Source organism: Symsagittifera roscoffensis, chromosome 7 (genome assembly GCF_963678635.1).
Source record: "Symsagittifera roscoffensis chromosome 7, txSymRosc1.1, whole genome shotgun sequence".
Classification (NCBI taxonomy): Eukaryota; Metazoa; Xenacoelomorpha; order Acoela; family Convolutidae; genus Symsagittifera; species Symsagittifera roscoffensis.
In genome coordinates, this window is record NC_087068.1 from 34,903,775 (window position 1) to 34,919,246 (window position 15,472).

Genomic DNA, 15,472 nt, shown 5'->3' on the forward strand with positions numbered 1-15,472 from the left:
ATGTGGTCGAGAACCATACTTTCCCCCTGGCATGTCTACAAAGAAGACCTGAGGAAGTTGAACCTTCAAACGGTGAAGTTTGTAGCCGATGCGATGAGGTTGCTGAATGAGGTGAAGCCCTCCGTGAGCAGACTATACTCGATTGTGGGAGTGGACTGGTTGATAGCAGCCTGAACCCACCTTAGCTCCACAACGGCTATACGATTCGCTGATCTTGAGGGACTACCTTCAAATAGCACCATGGGTCCAGTCAATGCCAGACCTTTGCAGGACGTAAGAACGAACCAAGTGGAAGGAAATTGAGAAGAAAGGCGAGAAGATTACTGACTACTGGATAGGACAATATGCAAAGATGTTTAAACAAGTGCGGGCGCCTCCATCTCACGTGAAAGAAAGGGTTTATCCGAAACAATTAGCCTAAAAAGATGACGTCGAGAGATATGGCCAGCTGAAATTTCGGAAGGACGAGATCATTTTCGTGGCGTACGACAAGGTGGAGACGAGGAAAGACAAGACATTAGTAGTTGCAAGCTCGGACTTTGTGCATACTTCCAAATCCTTGTTTTGGCCTGACGTGATAATGCTAGCGGCAAACGACCTAGACTTGATGCAGTCTGTATCAATGGCTATCGGGGTCCAACGACAAACGGAAATAAACCCAATAACAACAATGTTCGCCGGCATAAACGATCACTTGCATAGTAGGGATTTCCTGAGCAGACTCAGAGAGCCTACAACGGCGGAAGATGCATCGTGGCCAGCAATAAAAGAAACTTTAGAATCCATGTACGAGATAACGAACGTGTTAAAAGAAGATACATTCACAAAAGTAACACCAAAAGCTGTATTTGCGTTGTCTCCGGGATATGCACATATCCCGGATGGATTGAATTTCTTGTACGCAATGGCGACACTGCTCTCAGAAAGGAAGTATGATGTGATCATATCTGCCCCGAATCGCGAAGTGGAGGCGAGAAACCTGAGACAACTTAGTGCAGAACTACCGGCAGTATGGTCGGATATTTCAAACGCCATGAGAGGATCCAAAGACCATTCGCTACACAAGCTAGTCCTGGATGTCCAAGTTCATTAGGAAGCTCTAAATTAATCCAGGAATCAACGATGATCATCGAGTGATAGATAAAATGTCCAACGACTTGTGGTCCAGAGGAATGGAGATTTAAGAAGAAGGAGAGAAGACACAGAACTCAAAAGAAACGAAAGCTCACCCTAAGCAATGGTTTTGCGAACGAAACCAGAGGCCAACAAGTGGTTCCACTTGACTCCTCGAGTAGCATCATTGAGCGCGGACGCTTCGAGCGAGGCCCGGCGATGATTAAGAAGATTCACGCCTACCTGGTGGAAGAATTGAACCTAGCAGAGAATGCGGAAGAAAAGTCAGCCGAATTCGTGAACAAGTAACTCTTGAAACCTTCTGGACGCAGAATCTACGGGGAGAAGAAGACTACGATAGGACAGAAAGGATGTTAGACGGATTCGGAGCAGTCTGGACCGCGTCCTTCCTGGCGAAAGTTTACCCCGCACAATCTCGATACCTGATAAGAGAGTTCCTTAAAGCGGTTACAGAGTTATTGATAGTAGTGATCCTACTATTTTTCGTGACGTTCGGAGCAGAGAATTTCGTGAAAGGACCAGTGGTACTGCTCACCGAGGGAGTACAGAACCTATGGCTGGACGGACTCCTGACACTCATTGCGATCACCTACGGGAACGTGGGAGGGCTGATGAATTTGACCCGTTACCCCAATCAAATAAAAGAAAACGCGAGAAAAATTGATATGAAGAGATCCACGGACTCATGAACAAAAGTAGGAGACCTGAGTCAGACTCTGATTCAGTATCTCTTGCACCAGAATCGCTTTGGAACAGGAGAAGACAAAACGATTGAAAAAGAAGAAGATGTGCGACGTCGTGCAGGAGGCATGCCCCTTATTGACTGACTTGAGCTTAGCTATGAGGACCGATCGTTTAGCGCTAATGAGAGGAACCACGGAACTTGTGACAGTGACATACGGTCGTGCGGTAACTTTCGCGTTCCCTGACGTTGAAGTGGAAGCGTATAGGAGGTCGGTGCTGCACCTGAATCTCATTTCAGCAGTGGACGGGAGCGCACTCAATTGGTGTGAACAGAATGTGTTACGAGAGTTGATGAGTAAAGATTTGCTTTTCACGAAGATATCAGAGCCGGAGATGACAGCAATAAGTTTTGATGATGATTTCCGTGACCGAATGGGTGAAGTAGAGAGAGGGCACATTGAGGTGTTCCCAAAGCTCTGGAATTTGAGGCCCTACAATAATATGAATGGCGGGGTAACAAGAATTCCTCGTTTATTGGCTTCGTGCCAAACAAGTGAGAGAAGACACGAAAGGCTGGGGCGATTAAAAGAAGCTGCCAGAAATGCCTGAATTCTCTTTGATCAGAAGGATGTTGCTCGGAGCAGACTCCGTATTGCAAACTCCCAGGTTAAGAGCCCTTGAAACAAATGAAAGGAGGATGGCGAAGTTCTCTGAGACGATGGACCCGTGCTTCGTGGGCAGGAACGCTGCCGTAATGCAATACACGCAGTTTGCATACACGGGTGAATCGACGAGGAGAAGAATGACTAATGCAGCCACACCAAATCCGGGAAGATTTGAGGAAGAGTGGGCAAAGTTGGACCCGGCGCCAGTGAACACGAGAGGCAAGGCGGATTTGCAGGAAGCCGCGCTAATCGTAGTGAACGTGAAACCGGAATTGGCAATAAGCGGGAAACTATTGACGAGGACTGGACTAGCACCTTTCGGCTGTGAAAAAATCAAGATAAAGTATGGAGAAGAAGAAGACAAGTCAGCTGGCAGGCTAGTCGTACCAAAGTTTCCAGACGGGACAAGGAGTGAAGAGCAAGGCCCTTCATGTTCAGGAAGAAATCAAAAACGAGATGATAAGGAAGCAAAGGACCGATTGACAGGTGCCACCGATTGACAGAGCGAAAGTTACATTAATTGAAATACTTATTATTAATCTAAGAGGTTATAAGTATTTTGATCTAAAGAATAATTTTAGAAGTCAACTGTGGTTGAACAAATTTTTAACATGATGGTTTAAAACCAAATTTTATGTGACTTTTTGTAAACAATAATTGTAAATTGATGGTTTATACATTTAAATTAGCTTGTTGTAGAAAAAACCTGCCGATGTACATAATTGCGAAAACGTGTGAAGTTTTTTTTAAACAAAAATCTCTTCAATTTCATTTGTAAATTTGTAATAAATCAAAATTCGAAGAGCTTAAAGTTCGAAATTTTTTTAAATTACAGAACTAAGGAAACGTGAACAATAATGAAATACTAGTGGAGTAACTTCGGTTACCTTTATTGTTTTTGACCTTCCGATAAAAAAAACCAAAAAAAAACTTCAAATTCCAAGGGCTGTTCCTGACACTTTGCTTCACCAAAAAAAGTTGTAAACTCTTAATGAATATAAGAAACTTAAAATGTTAATTCAAACGTTTTCAAACATTTTGTGCATAATCATGGTTAAAATTTTTCACAATATTTACAAGACAATCAAAGATCTGAAAAATGAAAAACAGGTCTAAAAATGCTTTAAAATTTTTTGAACAACCAAATTTAAACAACTGTAATTACATAATAAAATTACGTAATCAGTAATAACATTTTCCTGTAATTTTCTGATATTTATTTTTAGCTTTTTTATCTTTCATGCTTATAAATCTTCGATTTGGGAATATTTTTGATTCTGACATGTCAGTTTCTTAACTCTTAGCCATGTGATACATAGACTATAATTTTAGTGTTAATTCCCGGCTCCTGAATTCATCGCGTAAAAAGATCCTCGGCCTCTCACTCCAAATATGCAAAGCCTCTAGTGTGAGTAGCTTATGAGTGGTGGCTGTTTGATTTATAATATCTGACTTCAACTCAGCGGTACCGCCGACTTCCTCATTACACTAACAAGTGTTGCCCTACTGGGGAGTATCCTTTGTGGTGTTCATCGACCCTCGTGTCTAAATTTCGGAGTGTCTGGTCGACATAGGTGGAGTTACATCACTTACATGTAACCTTTTACACCACTTTGTATCTCAGTTCACGAGCAAAGGAAGTTTTGAGATATGGCAAGCATCTTTTCAATTTTGTTGTTCTAAAAATTATTTGTGCCCCGGATATTTGACAAACCTTTGCATCTAACAGTTGAGATGGAGTGCCTCGATATTGCATTGTTAAAAGGGGGTGAGTCTTTTAACTATTTATCAGTTCTCGGTTCTGATGCCTTCACCTCTAAATTCAATTTTCCCTCAATGATCTTGTTAAGAGTTCCAAAAACTACCCTGTCCGACCAATTTTTCGGATATTGATTTTCAATCCATTGTTTCCGTTTTTTTTCCAATGCCTGGTCAAAGTTTTCCCATTTTGAGGTACTTCTGAAAATCCTATGAACTGTGCAGCCTCTGAAGTTTAGAATGGTGCCGGTGTCAGTAGGTTTTTGGTACCACCCACATCTGACCTTTTTTCCTGAGTCCACGTTGACATTTAAACCCAAAAAGGCCAAATTACAGTTACTATCAAGTTTTTTTATGGTGAACTGCAAGTTTGGATGCAACTTATTGGCAGCCTCGAGAACTAACCCAGGATCGCCCTTGACAGTTCTAACTATGTCGTCCGCATATCTTAGAAAAACTTTAACACCATTCTCAGCCCGATATTCTTCCTGTTGTTTTTGTGAGCAATGCATTACCATACTGTTTCAGCGATGTCTGCGTATTCAGATTCCGATATGTTACCACACCCTAAGTGGCATCATTTCAAACAGGCTTCGCTTTCTACCCCTTCAATCCGATATGTATGTCTTTTTCTGACATGCAGGGCAGACCACCGCCATGTAAACCTCAATTTTTACAGTCAATCTTGGTACTTCTCTCTTTAATGCAGTTCGTATTCTTTGAGCCACAAATTGGCCAGTATTACTGCAAGGAAGGCGCCCATGGCTGAACCTTCTTTTTGTACATACCACAAACTATTGCATTTAAAGTGTACCTTACTCACTGCCAAATTCAATAGTTTTTTCATAGTCTTGCAAGATGTTTCCGGAGGGTTGATGTAGTGGACATTAGTGTACAAACTCTTTACATGAGGGGAGATTATACTCTCATCAGAATCCAGTTCAGTTTTCTCCAAGATCTCCCTGGCCATTTGAGTGTTAGTTTCTATGTTTGTCCCCTCAATTTCATCCAAGTACTTTGCCAAAGTTTTATTTAGGTTTTCATATGAGCTACCAGGTAAAGCAAGGACAGGACGAAGTGATGTGCCTTCCTTGTTTATGTAATAATTTGATCAAAATTATCACGCTATAACAGTAGGGCAACACTTGTCAGAGTGTAATAAGGAGGTAAGGTACTGCTGAGCTGACGTCAGAGGTTATAGACCAAACATCCAACACTCATAAGCTACGCACACTAGAGGTTTAGCATATTTGAAGAGAGAAGCCGAGGATCAACACACGCAATAAATTCAGAAGCCGGGAATTACCACTAAAGTTTTTCTTAAAAAAAGTAAATTCACTAAAGAAAAATAATATAACATCAAAATGATTGGAGTTTAGTCTTGGCTGCTGTCGGTTTTCCACTTCCGGGTTCCCCTCAACCCTGTGATAGCTAATCGTAGGAGCGAGAAAGGCGTCTTCAGCCGGATTTCACTAATGGCATCGGAATAGGGCGTATTACTCTTGTCCGATATCTTTTGAGCGAGCCTTTTCACGAACTTTGAGGCTTCTTGCCCCATGCCACCAGTCGTTGAAAACACAAGGTGCGTGACTGTTCCACGTAAAACGTTAATAATTCTGTCATTATATGCCCTCCTCTTTTCATTCTCATGGTTAACATATAACGATTTGACTGATTTTCTAATATAACTTGGTGCATTGGGCTGAAATACACGGACGTCTAAATAAATCTTAACGCTTCTTGCCTAAAAACTGTCGCAGACGATGTTGCGACGCGCTTCGCCAGATGAATTCGCAGTACCCGATTGGAGAATTTCACCGCTGAGATGTAGCAAATGAGGCTCATTGCCAACTCCTCGGCAAACAGAATCCAGGGTATGGGGCGAAAAAACTTCTAATCCCGTTATGTCGCTGCGCAACAAAACCTGCAGTTTTACAAATCATGGCGTGCTCCACATTGAACGGCTGGCCACAAACGCAATTGGTCGGCAGGTTCTTGACAGGTAGGCAGTAGCGCAATGCCAACGCATCACGAAAGTCACCTAATTGGAGTGCGTATCTCTTTTCTTCAATCGGAAGGGTATTCAGCCAAATCGATGCTCCTTTCTCGGCTGTTAACTCCAACAATCGTTTTTTCGGAACTAGTGGAAACCGATAAAACGTTTTAAAGATGTTCATCTGAACGTTCTTGCTTCTTTTTCATAAGAACATGCCTCTGTTTCGCCGGCTCATGGCGTGTCCACCGTTAACGATGATTGCTGTTCGTTTATGAGGATCATCAAAGTGGTAGCCAGAATAACAGAGCTCGTTACTCGTTAGCTCACCGGGGGAATACATCACGGGGTTCTGAATGTCAAGTCCACCCAGACGGCATGGGAGCCTCGATATGTCACGAAGGTTGGGATTACACGGGTGCCCCAACAGAGCAGGGATAAATTGATTCTCGATTGTTTCCTCTAGGCAGTGCACATGATCACTGAAAGTGTCCACGGTTCGGGCAAGAAAGTTCCACTTGTTCCGGAATCCAAAAGTGAAACCAGTATAGGCTGCTTTCGGGTATATCGACGCAACTCTTGACAATTTCTCAAGTTTTTTCCCAATTTTGTCAGCGCGGTTGGTCAAGAACTTTTTGCTCCCAAATGGTGTGCCTAAATAATTGGCACCTTCGGCAGTGATGACAACACCAGTTTCTTCAAAGACAAGTTTCGATTCATTCAGTTGCTCGGGTTTGACAACCAAGATGGTCTTCTCTACATTCGATTGTAACCTAAGCTCGTTCACATCTGACAAAGAAAGTCTCACCAATGTCTTAGTTCCCTATGTTTTCCAGCACCTCCAGCGTCACCCGCATACCAGATTTGCTTACCACTGTTCACAGGAGTAGAGTAATTAAGCAGAGTAAGGGGAAAGCCATAGAAAACCATGGCAAACGGGTCTTCCTGAGTCGTTCCCTCTCAATCGCACAATTCTTCAACAAAGATGAAAATGCCTGTACGCATGGCGGTAAAGATTGTGGGCAAATGTTGACACAAAGGGGCAACTGTACTGGATGTTATGTAGAGCTACTCTGCGGTTAAGGAGGTCAAAGGCATTTTCTGCATCTACCAGAAGAACTCGTTGAAGAAAATTCTAATAGAAAGAAAAGCGGCATCAATGCCTCTCATTTGACCAGCAGCGAGTTGTAGGGGACCAGATGACAGCTCCATTTCAGTTTTAAATTTCCTGCAAACAAACTTACCAATGATGCGGCGCCTAACTTCCCCAATACCGGACCTCTATCGAGAGCAACAAGGCGACTGGCAAGAAGGGCCTCAACGGATGAGTTTGCGGGACATCGGGGCAAAAGCTGAGCAAAGATAATTTGAGGCTGGCCTAAACTCTTTGGAACAAAAAATGTGCCGAATACCCAGAGCGTACAAGTCGGCGGGTCCTGTTCCATCATGTGTATGTTGAGCAGCTCTTCGAACATCTTCACCAGAAATGGAGTCGAAAATCACATCATGAACTTTTGCGAGCGGTGCTCATAGAACACCACTCCAATTGACAGATGCAGCTTTAGGGTGCTTGTCATTCAAGATCTTCATGACCTCAGAGGTTGGTTCGAGTGCGCCGCCCTCCGATCTGTCTTCAAGGAGTTTTAAAGCTGGCGTGATTTTACCTTCCATGATAAGTTTGGCAAGCGCTTTCTGTGTTGTTTATGCTAAAGAAGGACTATTGCGTTGCTTCGGGGTGCGGGATTGGATAGCGATAGCCTCATCCTATATTTAAGTAATATTAATATCCTGTCACAACGTTAAGTGCCTTTCAAGAGCAGCAACATGCTCACGCGTTTTTTGAACTTTTCGATGGTTTCTGCAGAAGTAACGGGGAGCAACACTTTTGCAGCTTTAATAGAGAAAGATTTCAGAGATCCATCAAGATTCCAATCGTTGATAAGTTTGGTAAGTTCAGTAACAAACCTCTTACCATGCATATCAGAGGGTAATTTGATAAACTTTTTCTTCCAGTGCACTACATGTTGATACGCATTAATAATGAAAGTTTCAAACACAAGGCCCGAAAGCTTGCCCCAGGCTTGGTCAGGGCGCCTACACTTATAATGATTGGGTATTAACAGGTTCGGCCACTCTTCGGCGTCGTTTGAGAGGACGTCGCAAGGTTCAATACTGCTTTCTCAGATGTCTTTGCACAGGAATAATGAAACCAAGTAAAGCAAAGATCACACTGAACACCTCTCGTTCTGAGAAGGCCACCATACTTGCACCCAAAATTGCCACATTGTATATCTGTTTCTGTTCCCGGCTTCATCTTTGCTGTTCTTTGTGTTTTATCAATTTGATCGAAAACTATTTGATAAATTTATCACAACAATTAGGCTAAATTAACACTTATTACAAGTATTTTAACAGTAAATTTAATTGTTGTGATAAATAAGTTTATCACAACAATTAAAAATTTACACGTAAGCTATAGTCTATGTATAACATGGCTAAAAGTTAAAAAACTGACAGGTCAGAATCAAAAATATTCACAAATCGAAATTTTATAACCATAACAGAATAAAAAGCTAAAAAGAAATACGTTAAAATAGTAAATTCAAACAAACATTTCCGCACATTTTTGTGCATCTCCAGGTTTTGTGAATTCTAAACTATCTGTACAAAATGATCAATGATCATGAAAAGTGTCATACACAACATTAGTCCAAACTTTTAATAATTCAACCAATCAAAACTTTACAAATTTTACTGAAATTATTTAATTATTATGTAACAATTTTTAACTTTTTGTCACTAATTTCTGAGAGTTTCCACCTTTTTTGTTTTCACAATTTCGTTTTGTCGCTAATTTTCATGCTAACATGTAAGTTATTGCAAATGTTTTTTTGTGGTTTAGCCAGAATTTTTCGATTCTGGAACTATAGCCTTAGTGTCAGCTCCCTACTTCTAAACTCGTCGCGCGTGTTAGTTGCCGGTCTCTCTTTCTCAATGTGCAGCGCCTCTAGTGTAAGTAACTTGATGCTGCTGGACGCCTGATCGATTATTTTCCGTTTAAACTCAGACTTACCACTCTCACTACCACACTGCCTTATATGCTGTCCAACTGGGGTATCCTCTTTTCGGTGTTCCTCAATCTTTTATATCAAAACAAACAACAAACAAAAAAAGAATTAATTCCCTTATTAAAAATAAGGCAAAATTTTTATTAATAGATGAACAAAGAGGTGAAAAACGGCGCAAAGAGGTGAAAAAGTCGATCTCCGTTGTTTTCAGCGTGTAGTTCACGGCACGTGCTGTTCGGTGGGTGAAGAACGTCTCGGTTGACCATCTTCTTGCGGTTTTCACTGTCATCAACGCGCTGGATCTTGATGTCGTCACCTTAAAAAAATAATACGCAGCAAAAGGGAGTTCTGAGTCGCCATTTAACATTTTGTGGAAAAGGACAAGGTCGTTAAATATAAGCGTGAAGGATATGGGAAGCGAATTCGTTAAAAAAAGTTGCTTTCAAAAAGGTAAATGACCTGTAACCCAGGTAAAACATTTCCTGTTGAAGTTCTCAAGCTTCCTTAACATAGTTAAAGAGGGAGACCACACAGGACTAGCATACAAAAAAATACTTTTAACACAAGTATTGATGAACCTGAGTTTAACAGAAAGTGGAATGTGATATGGAATAGAACGTTTGATAAAATGAAAGCTTTTATTGCTCGATAGAAGTTTTTTACTAATATGGTCTGACCAAGTAAGATCAGAGATAACAAGCAGACCAAGGTCTTTGAGTAAATTAATAGATTGAACAGGTTGGTTGTTAACAAAAATACAATCAGGAAATTTGCCATTGAATATAATGAAATTGCACTTGTCTTTATTGATCTTAAGACCATTTTGAGTACACCAATGAGGAAAACTGTCCACATCAGACTGTAAAACACTGCAATTTGTCTTACAAATGAATTTTGAGTCATCAGCGAAAAGAAAACAGTTTGAATGATTAAATATATGAGGAAGATAGTTAATAAACAATACGAAAAGCAGAGGACGCAGTACGCTCACTTGAGGTACACCACTAGTAACTGGTAAAGTGGTGGAAATGCTTGTTCGAACTTTAACACATTGAAAACGGTTTGAAAGATAAGAAATCAAAAGAGCGGTGAAAAAATCGTCAAAACCAAAAGCAGCAAACTTCTGTACAATAATGTCGTGCCTGACAGAATTGAAAGCTTTGCTAAAATCGAAATACATGGCAGCGCAAGGAATTTTGGCATCATGAGTGTGATATACTTCATTTAGATATGAGAGCATTTGCGTTATGATGAAACGCTTCTTGCGGAATCCATGCCGAGCATTCGAAACTTTGTATGGAACTCAAGGGTAAATATAATTGAACAAATTACGCTCGAAAATGAGTGAAAGAGGAAGAAGTATGCTAACTGGCCGACAATTGGTAATATTATAAGTGGAACCAGATTTGAAAACAGGAGTGATGAGTGCAGTTTTCCAGGAATCGGGCCAAACACAAGATTGTATAATGGATAGGAAAAGGAAAGAAACAACCGGAGAATGAAGGCTGTGACAGGATTTATAAATGAATGCAGGTATATTATCTGTAGAACGAGTCTCTTTGCATTTAGCTAGGAGCTCGCCAACAATACTGGGGGAGACATCAACTTCGGAAAGTTTGATTTCCGAATCAGCCAAACTACCACCAGCAGAAGGACTACTTTCATATACTTGATAAACAGAAGCGAAATATTGATTGAAAGTCTCACTAATTAAAGCATCGCTCTCGACCTGTTTGCGTTCCCAAAAAAGTTATATAGGGACAGGTTGTGTTGATTTAAATTGGTTAAGAAACATAAAAGCATGCTTGGAAGAATTCGGCGAAAAACGTTGAATCAGCAGAGTTTTATCGAGTTCAACTGAGTTTGAGAAATCATTCTCTAATTGAGACAGATATTGGGGATTAAAACAATTCGAATTGTTCATAGTTCTCAGTTTGTTAGCAATATGAATAGAATGAGATGAGAAGTAAAACGGAAAATCTTTTCAGCGAGCCGTAATTTTACGACATGAAGAATCAAGTGCTTGATAAACAGTTTCGTTAAACTTGTCAATGAACTCATATCAGATGACATAAAAAGAAATATCAGAAATTTGCAGGAAAATGTTTTTTATTGATTACGTAATTTATTATTACAATTGTTTAAATTTGATTGGTCAAAAAATTTTAAAGCATTTTAAGACATGTTTCTAGTTTTTCAGATCTTTGTTCGTTTTGTAAATTTTTCAAAAATTTTAATCCTGATGATGCACAAATTGTGCAGAAACGTTTTAATGAACATTTTAAATTTCTTATAACCTCTTAATGAAGTTTGATAAGCCTTCTTAGGTTCAAAAGCGCGGCGAAAATCAAAAGAGCGGTGAAAAAAATCGTCAAAACCAAAAGCAGCAAACTTCTGTACAATAATGTCGTGCCTGACAGAATCGAAAGCTTTGCTAAAATCGAAATACATGGCAGCGCAAGGAATTTTGGCATCATGAGTGTGATATACTTCATCTAGATATGAGAGCATTTGCGTTATGGTGGAACGCTTCTTGCGGAATCCATGCTGAGCATTCGAAACTTTGTATTGAACTCGAGGGTAAATATAATTGAACAAAATACGCTCGAAAATGAGTGAAAGAGGAGGAAGTATGCTAACTGGCCGATAATTGGTAATATCAAAAGGAGAACCAGATTTGAAAACAGGAGTGATGAGTGCAGTTTTCCAGGAATCGGGCCGAACACAAGATTGTATAATGGATAGGAAAAGGAAAGAAACAAGCGGAGAATGAAGGCTGTGACAGGATTTAGAAATGAATGCAGGTATATTATCTGTAGAACGAGTCTCTTTGCATTTAACTAGGAGCTCGCCAACAATACTGGGGGGACATCAACTTCGGAAAGTTTGATTTCCGAATCAGCCAAACTACCACCAGCAGAAGGACTACTTTCAGATACTTGATAAACAGAAGCGAAATATTGATTGAAAGTCTCACTAATTAAAACATCGCTCTCGACCTGTTTGCGTTCCCAAAAAAGTTTAGTAGGGACAGGTTGTGTTGATTTAAATTGGTTAAGAAACATAAAAGCATGCTTGAAAGAATTCGGCCAAAAACGTTGAATCAGCAGAGTTTTATAGAGTTCAACTGAGTTTGAGAAATCATTCTCTAATTGAGACAGATATTGGGGATTAAAACAATTCGAATTGTTCATAGTTCTCAGTTTATTAGCAATATGAATAGAATGAGATGAGAAGTAAAACGGAAAATCTTTTCAGCGAGCCGTAATTTTACGACATGAAGAATCAAGTGCTTGATAAACAGTTTCGTTGAACTTGTCAATGAACTCATATCAGATGACATAAAAAGAAATATCAGAAATTTGCAGGAAAATGTTTTTATTGATTACGTAATTTATTATTACAATTGTTTAAATTTGATTGGGCAAAAAATTTTAAAGCATTTTAAGACATGTTTCTAGTTTTTCAGATCTTTGTTCGTTTTGTAAATTTTTTAAAAATTTTAATCCTGATGATGCACAAATTGTGCAGAAACGTTTTAATGAACATTTTAAATTTCTTATAACCTTCTTAATGAAGTTTGATAAGCCTTCTTAGGTTGTTTATGTGTTTAATTTTAGAATAAAAATGAGTTCAAGGAGTCGACCTGCTCGAATTTACGTTGGAAATTTGCCACCCGATATTAGAGTTTCTGATATTAAGGAGCTCTTCGATTCTCGTAAATATGGAAAAATATCGGATGTAGATTTGAAGAATGAAAAGGGACCTCCTTTTGCATTTGTCGAGTTTGAAAATCAGGCGAGTAATTTCTGTTCACTTACCCGGCTCAACTGCTAACAGGCAAACGCTAATTTTTCCACTGTTTTGAAGTCATTGGAACTCAAGATGTGGCAAAATTTTTCAAACAAAAAGTATTTTCGTTGTAGAGATAGAATTTGACTTTTTTAAATCAGGATGATGCAGATTATGCTGTAGAAAAACGGCACGGATACGACTATGACGGTTACAAGCTGCGTGTGGAATACCCCAAAGGAGCCAGAGATTCAAGAGATAGATTTGGAGGTGGTGGAGGAGGGTCGGTATAAGTTCACAATAAAAAGCATTTCGAACGCCATACCAAATCTAGTAGTAGTAGTAAAAGATTTTAATTTGCTTGAGCAAATTTACATCTCAAGCTTTTAAATTATTATGGACTATCCGAAGAGCTTATGCCAGAAAAAAAAACTGTGAAATTAATAAAGCGGTACTAGTTTACTTGTTAGGTCACTCAAAAATGCTTGTTAGGTCATGAACAGTAAACGTTTCTATTCCTCTATATGGCTGCTAAAAACGGCCATAGTTAGCCTAGCGGGTACGATTCCGATTAACAACCCAGAGTCGTAGGGTCAAATCCTGTGCTGGCTCCTATTTTTTTAGAAAATAGGTGGGAACAATTATGTAAACTAGTTATGTCACGGGACCAAACAAGTAAACTAGTACCAATAAAGCTAGCTACTGGTCGGCTTTTTGAGGATCTATCTGCAATTTTTCTGAGTGTTTAAGCTTCTCTCGTGACAGAGGTGGAAGAGGAGGCCGGTTCGAGCCGCGATCATCGAAATATAGGGTGTCTGTTTCTGGCTTGCCCAAATCTGGATCGTGGCAAGATCTGAAAGACCACATGCGGGAGGCTGGAGATGTTCTGTTTACAGATGTATTCCGAAATGGTATTTCATTACTTATTCTTAAAACTGTCTCAAACGTCATGAAAAATTCAATTTTGATTTAGGTTCGGGTATATGCGAATTTAAAACATCAGAGGCAATGCGATATGCAATAGATAAGCTACACGACTCAAAGTTCACATCGCACGAAAACGAGACATCATACATAAGTGTAAGAAGCGATGACAAGGGACGCTCGCGCTCGAGGAGTAGATCACGACGGAGATCACGGTCTCGCGACAGGCGTCGTGATCGAAGTAGGTCGAGATCAAAAAGTCGATCACCGAAAAGAGGAAGGAGCCGATCGAAGAGCGATAGTCACAGAGCCAGGACTAGGTCCAGAACTGGATCTCGTTAAGTGTCCGCCCTAACAAACAAACAATATATGAGAGAAAGCTGCCGCATTGAATTCTCTCTAGCAAGGAACTGATCGTACAAGTGAGCAATCTGATGACCTATGCCTAAGTTTATAACTATAACTCGCCCGTACCTGTTTTATTTGTGACCTTTTAACTTTTTTGTGACGCATATTACATATGGAATATATTTCAAGCTGTTTTGTTCTGATTTGTGGTTCTCAATTAAAAGTCAACCTAATATTTAAATTTTCTTAGGTCCCTTCGAAGGATCCACGCCTAAGGATGGATAAACGCTCGGATAATTGAGGATTCGTCTCTTAAAGGAGCCCCCAAAACAAGGAAAAAAATAAGATGAATCTTTCGAAAAATGGACATTTCTTCGCTGTTCTTTGGACGCTATGGATTTCTTGTGCTTTATTGTAGGATTAAGCGATAAATAATCTGGGATTTTTGCAGTAAAATCTGGTCAATGGACAATCAAAGGATTCTTCTTCGTTTAGCAAGGATTCTTCTAAGGAGTTTCTAGGATGGATTCTCTTTTGCTGATTCTTGATTTCTATGAATGAGTGTGATAGGACTAGAAGTCGATTCTGCGGAGCTCAACGGGACGTACTCTTCTACTCATCTTGTGAAAAAAACTCAACTCTCTGAAAAAACACGGAAATTTAGCATCCTCACCTTAACTATTCTCTTTAATGAATTTTGAAGCCTATCTTGTATGGTTTTCCTGATAAATGCTAACAGGTTTATTTAAAACTTCTTAGCGGCTCGCTTTTGAATCATTTAAGAAAAAGATAAAGGATTTATTTGTCATTGCTAATGGTAAATATGCAAACGAAAATTACAACATGAAGCATCAGAAACAATGAGGCTTAAGTCCGAGCTCGATATCAACATTTAAAATGATAGTTCAATCGTAGTCAATATAAAACCAAATTAAACAAGAATAGCCGGTTACTGTTCAAGTAGCACCGAATGTTGCGACCGCAATCTTAAAAAATATAAAAATGTTTTCTAAAATTGTTGTCGTTTTTTCTGCATGTTGTGATGAAAAAATCAGAACGAAAGAAAAAGAACTTAGGCATATTTGAGAGTCATAGTAAACTAATTC

At 39.7% G+C, this 15,472-nt stretch overlaps 1 protein-coding gene across 2 annotated transcripts in view; it reads left to right on the top strand.

The window, feature by feature from the left end:
* Positions 1–15,101, top strand: part of LOC134852147 (serine/arginine-rich splicing factor 1A-like) — a 232,731-nt gene extending 217,630 nt beyond the window's left edge. Inside the window, exons 2-6 of one of the 2 annotated variants that reach the window (XR_010164278.1) lie at positions 12,920–13,100; positions 13,256–13,377; positions 13,845–14,005; positions 14,068–14,440; positions 14,617–15,101. Coding sequence is in view for 1 of the 2 variants with exons in the window: in XM_063868446.1 (XP_063724516.1) it covers positions 12,930–13,100; positions 13,256–13,377; positions 13,845–14,005; positions 14,068–14,360 (747 nt within the window). In the remaining variant the exon portion in view is untranslated. The other variant, XM_063868446.1, reaches the window with a different exon arrangement.
* Positions 15,102–15,472: the final 371 nt, after the last annotated feature.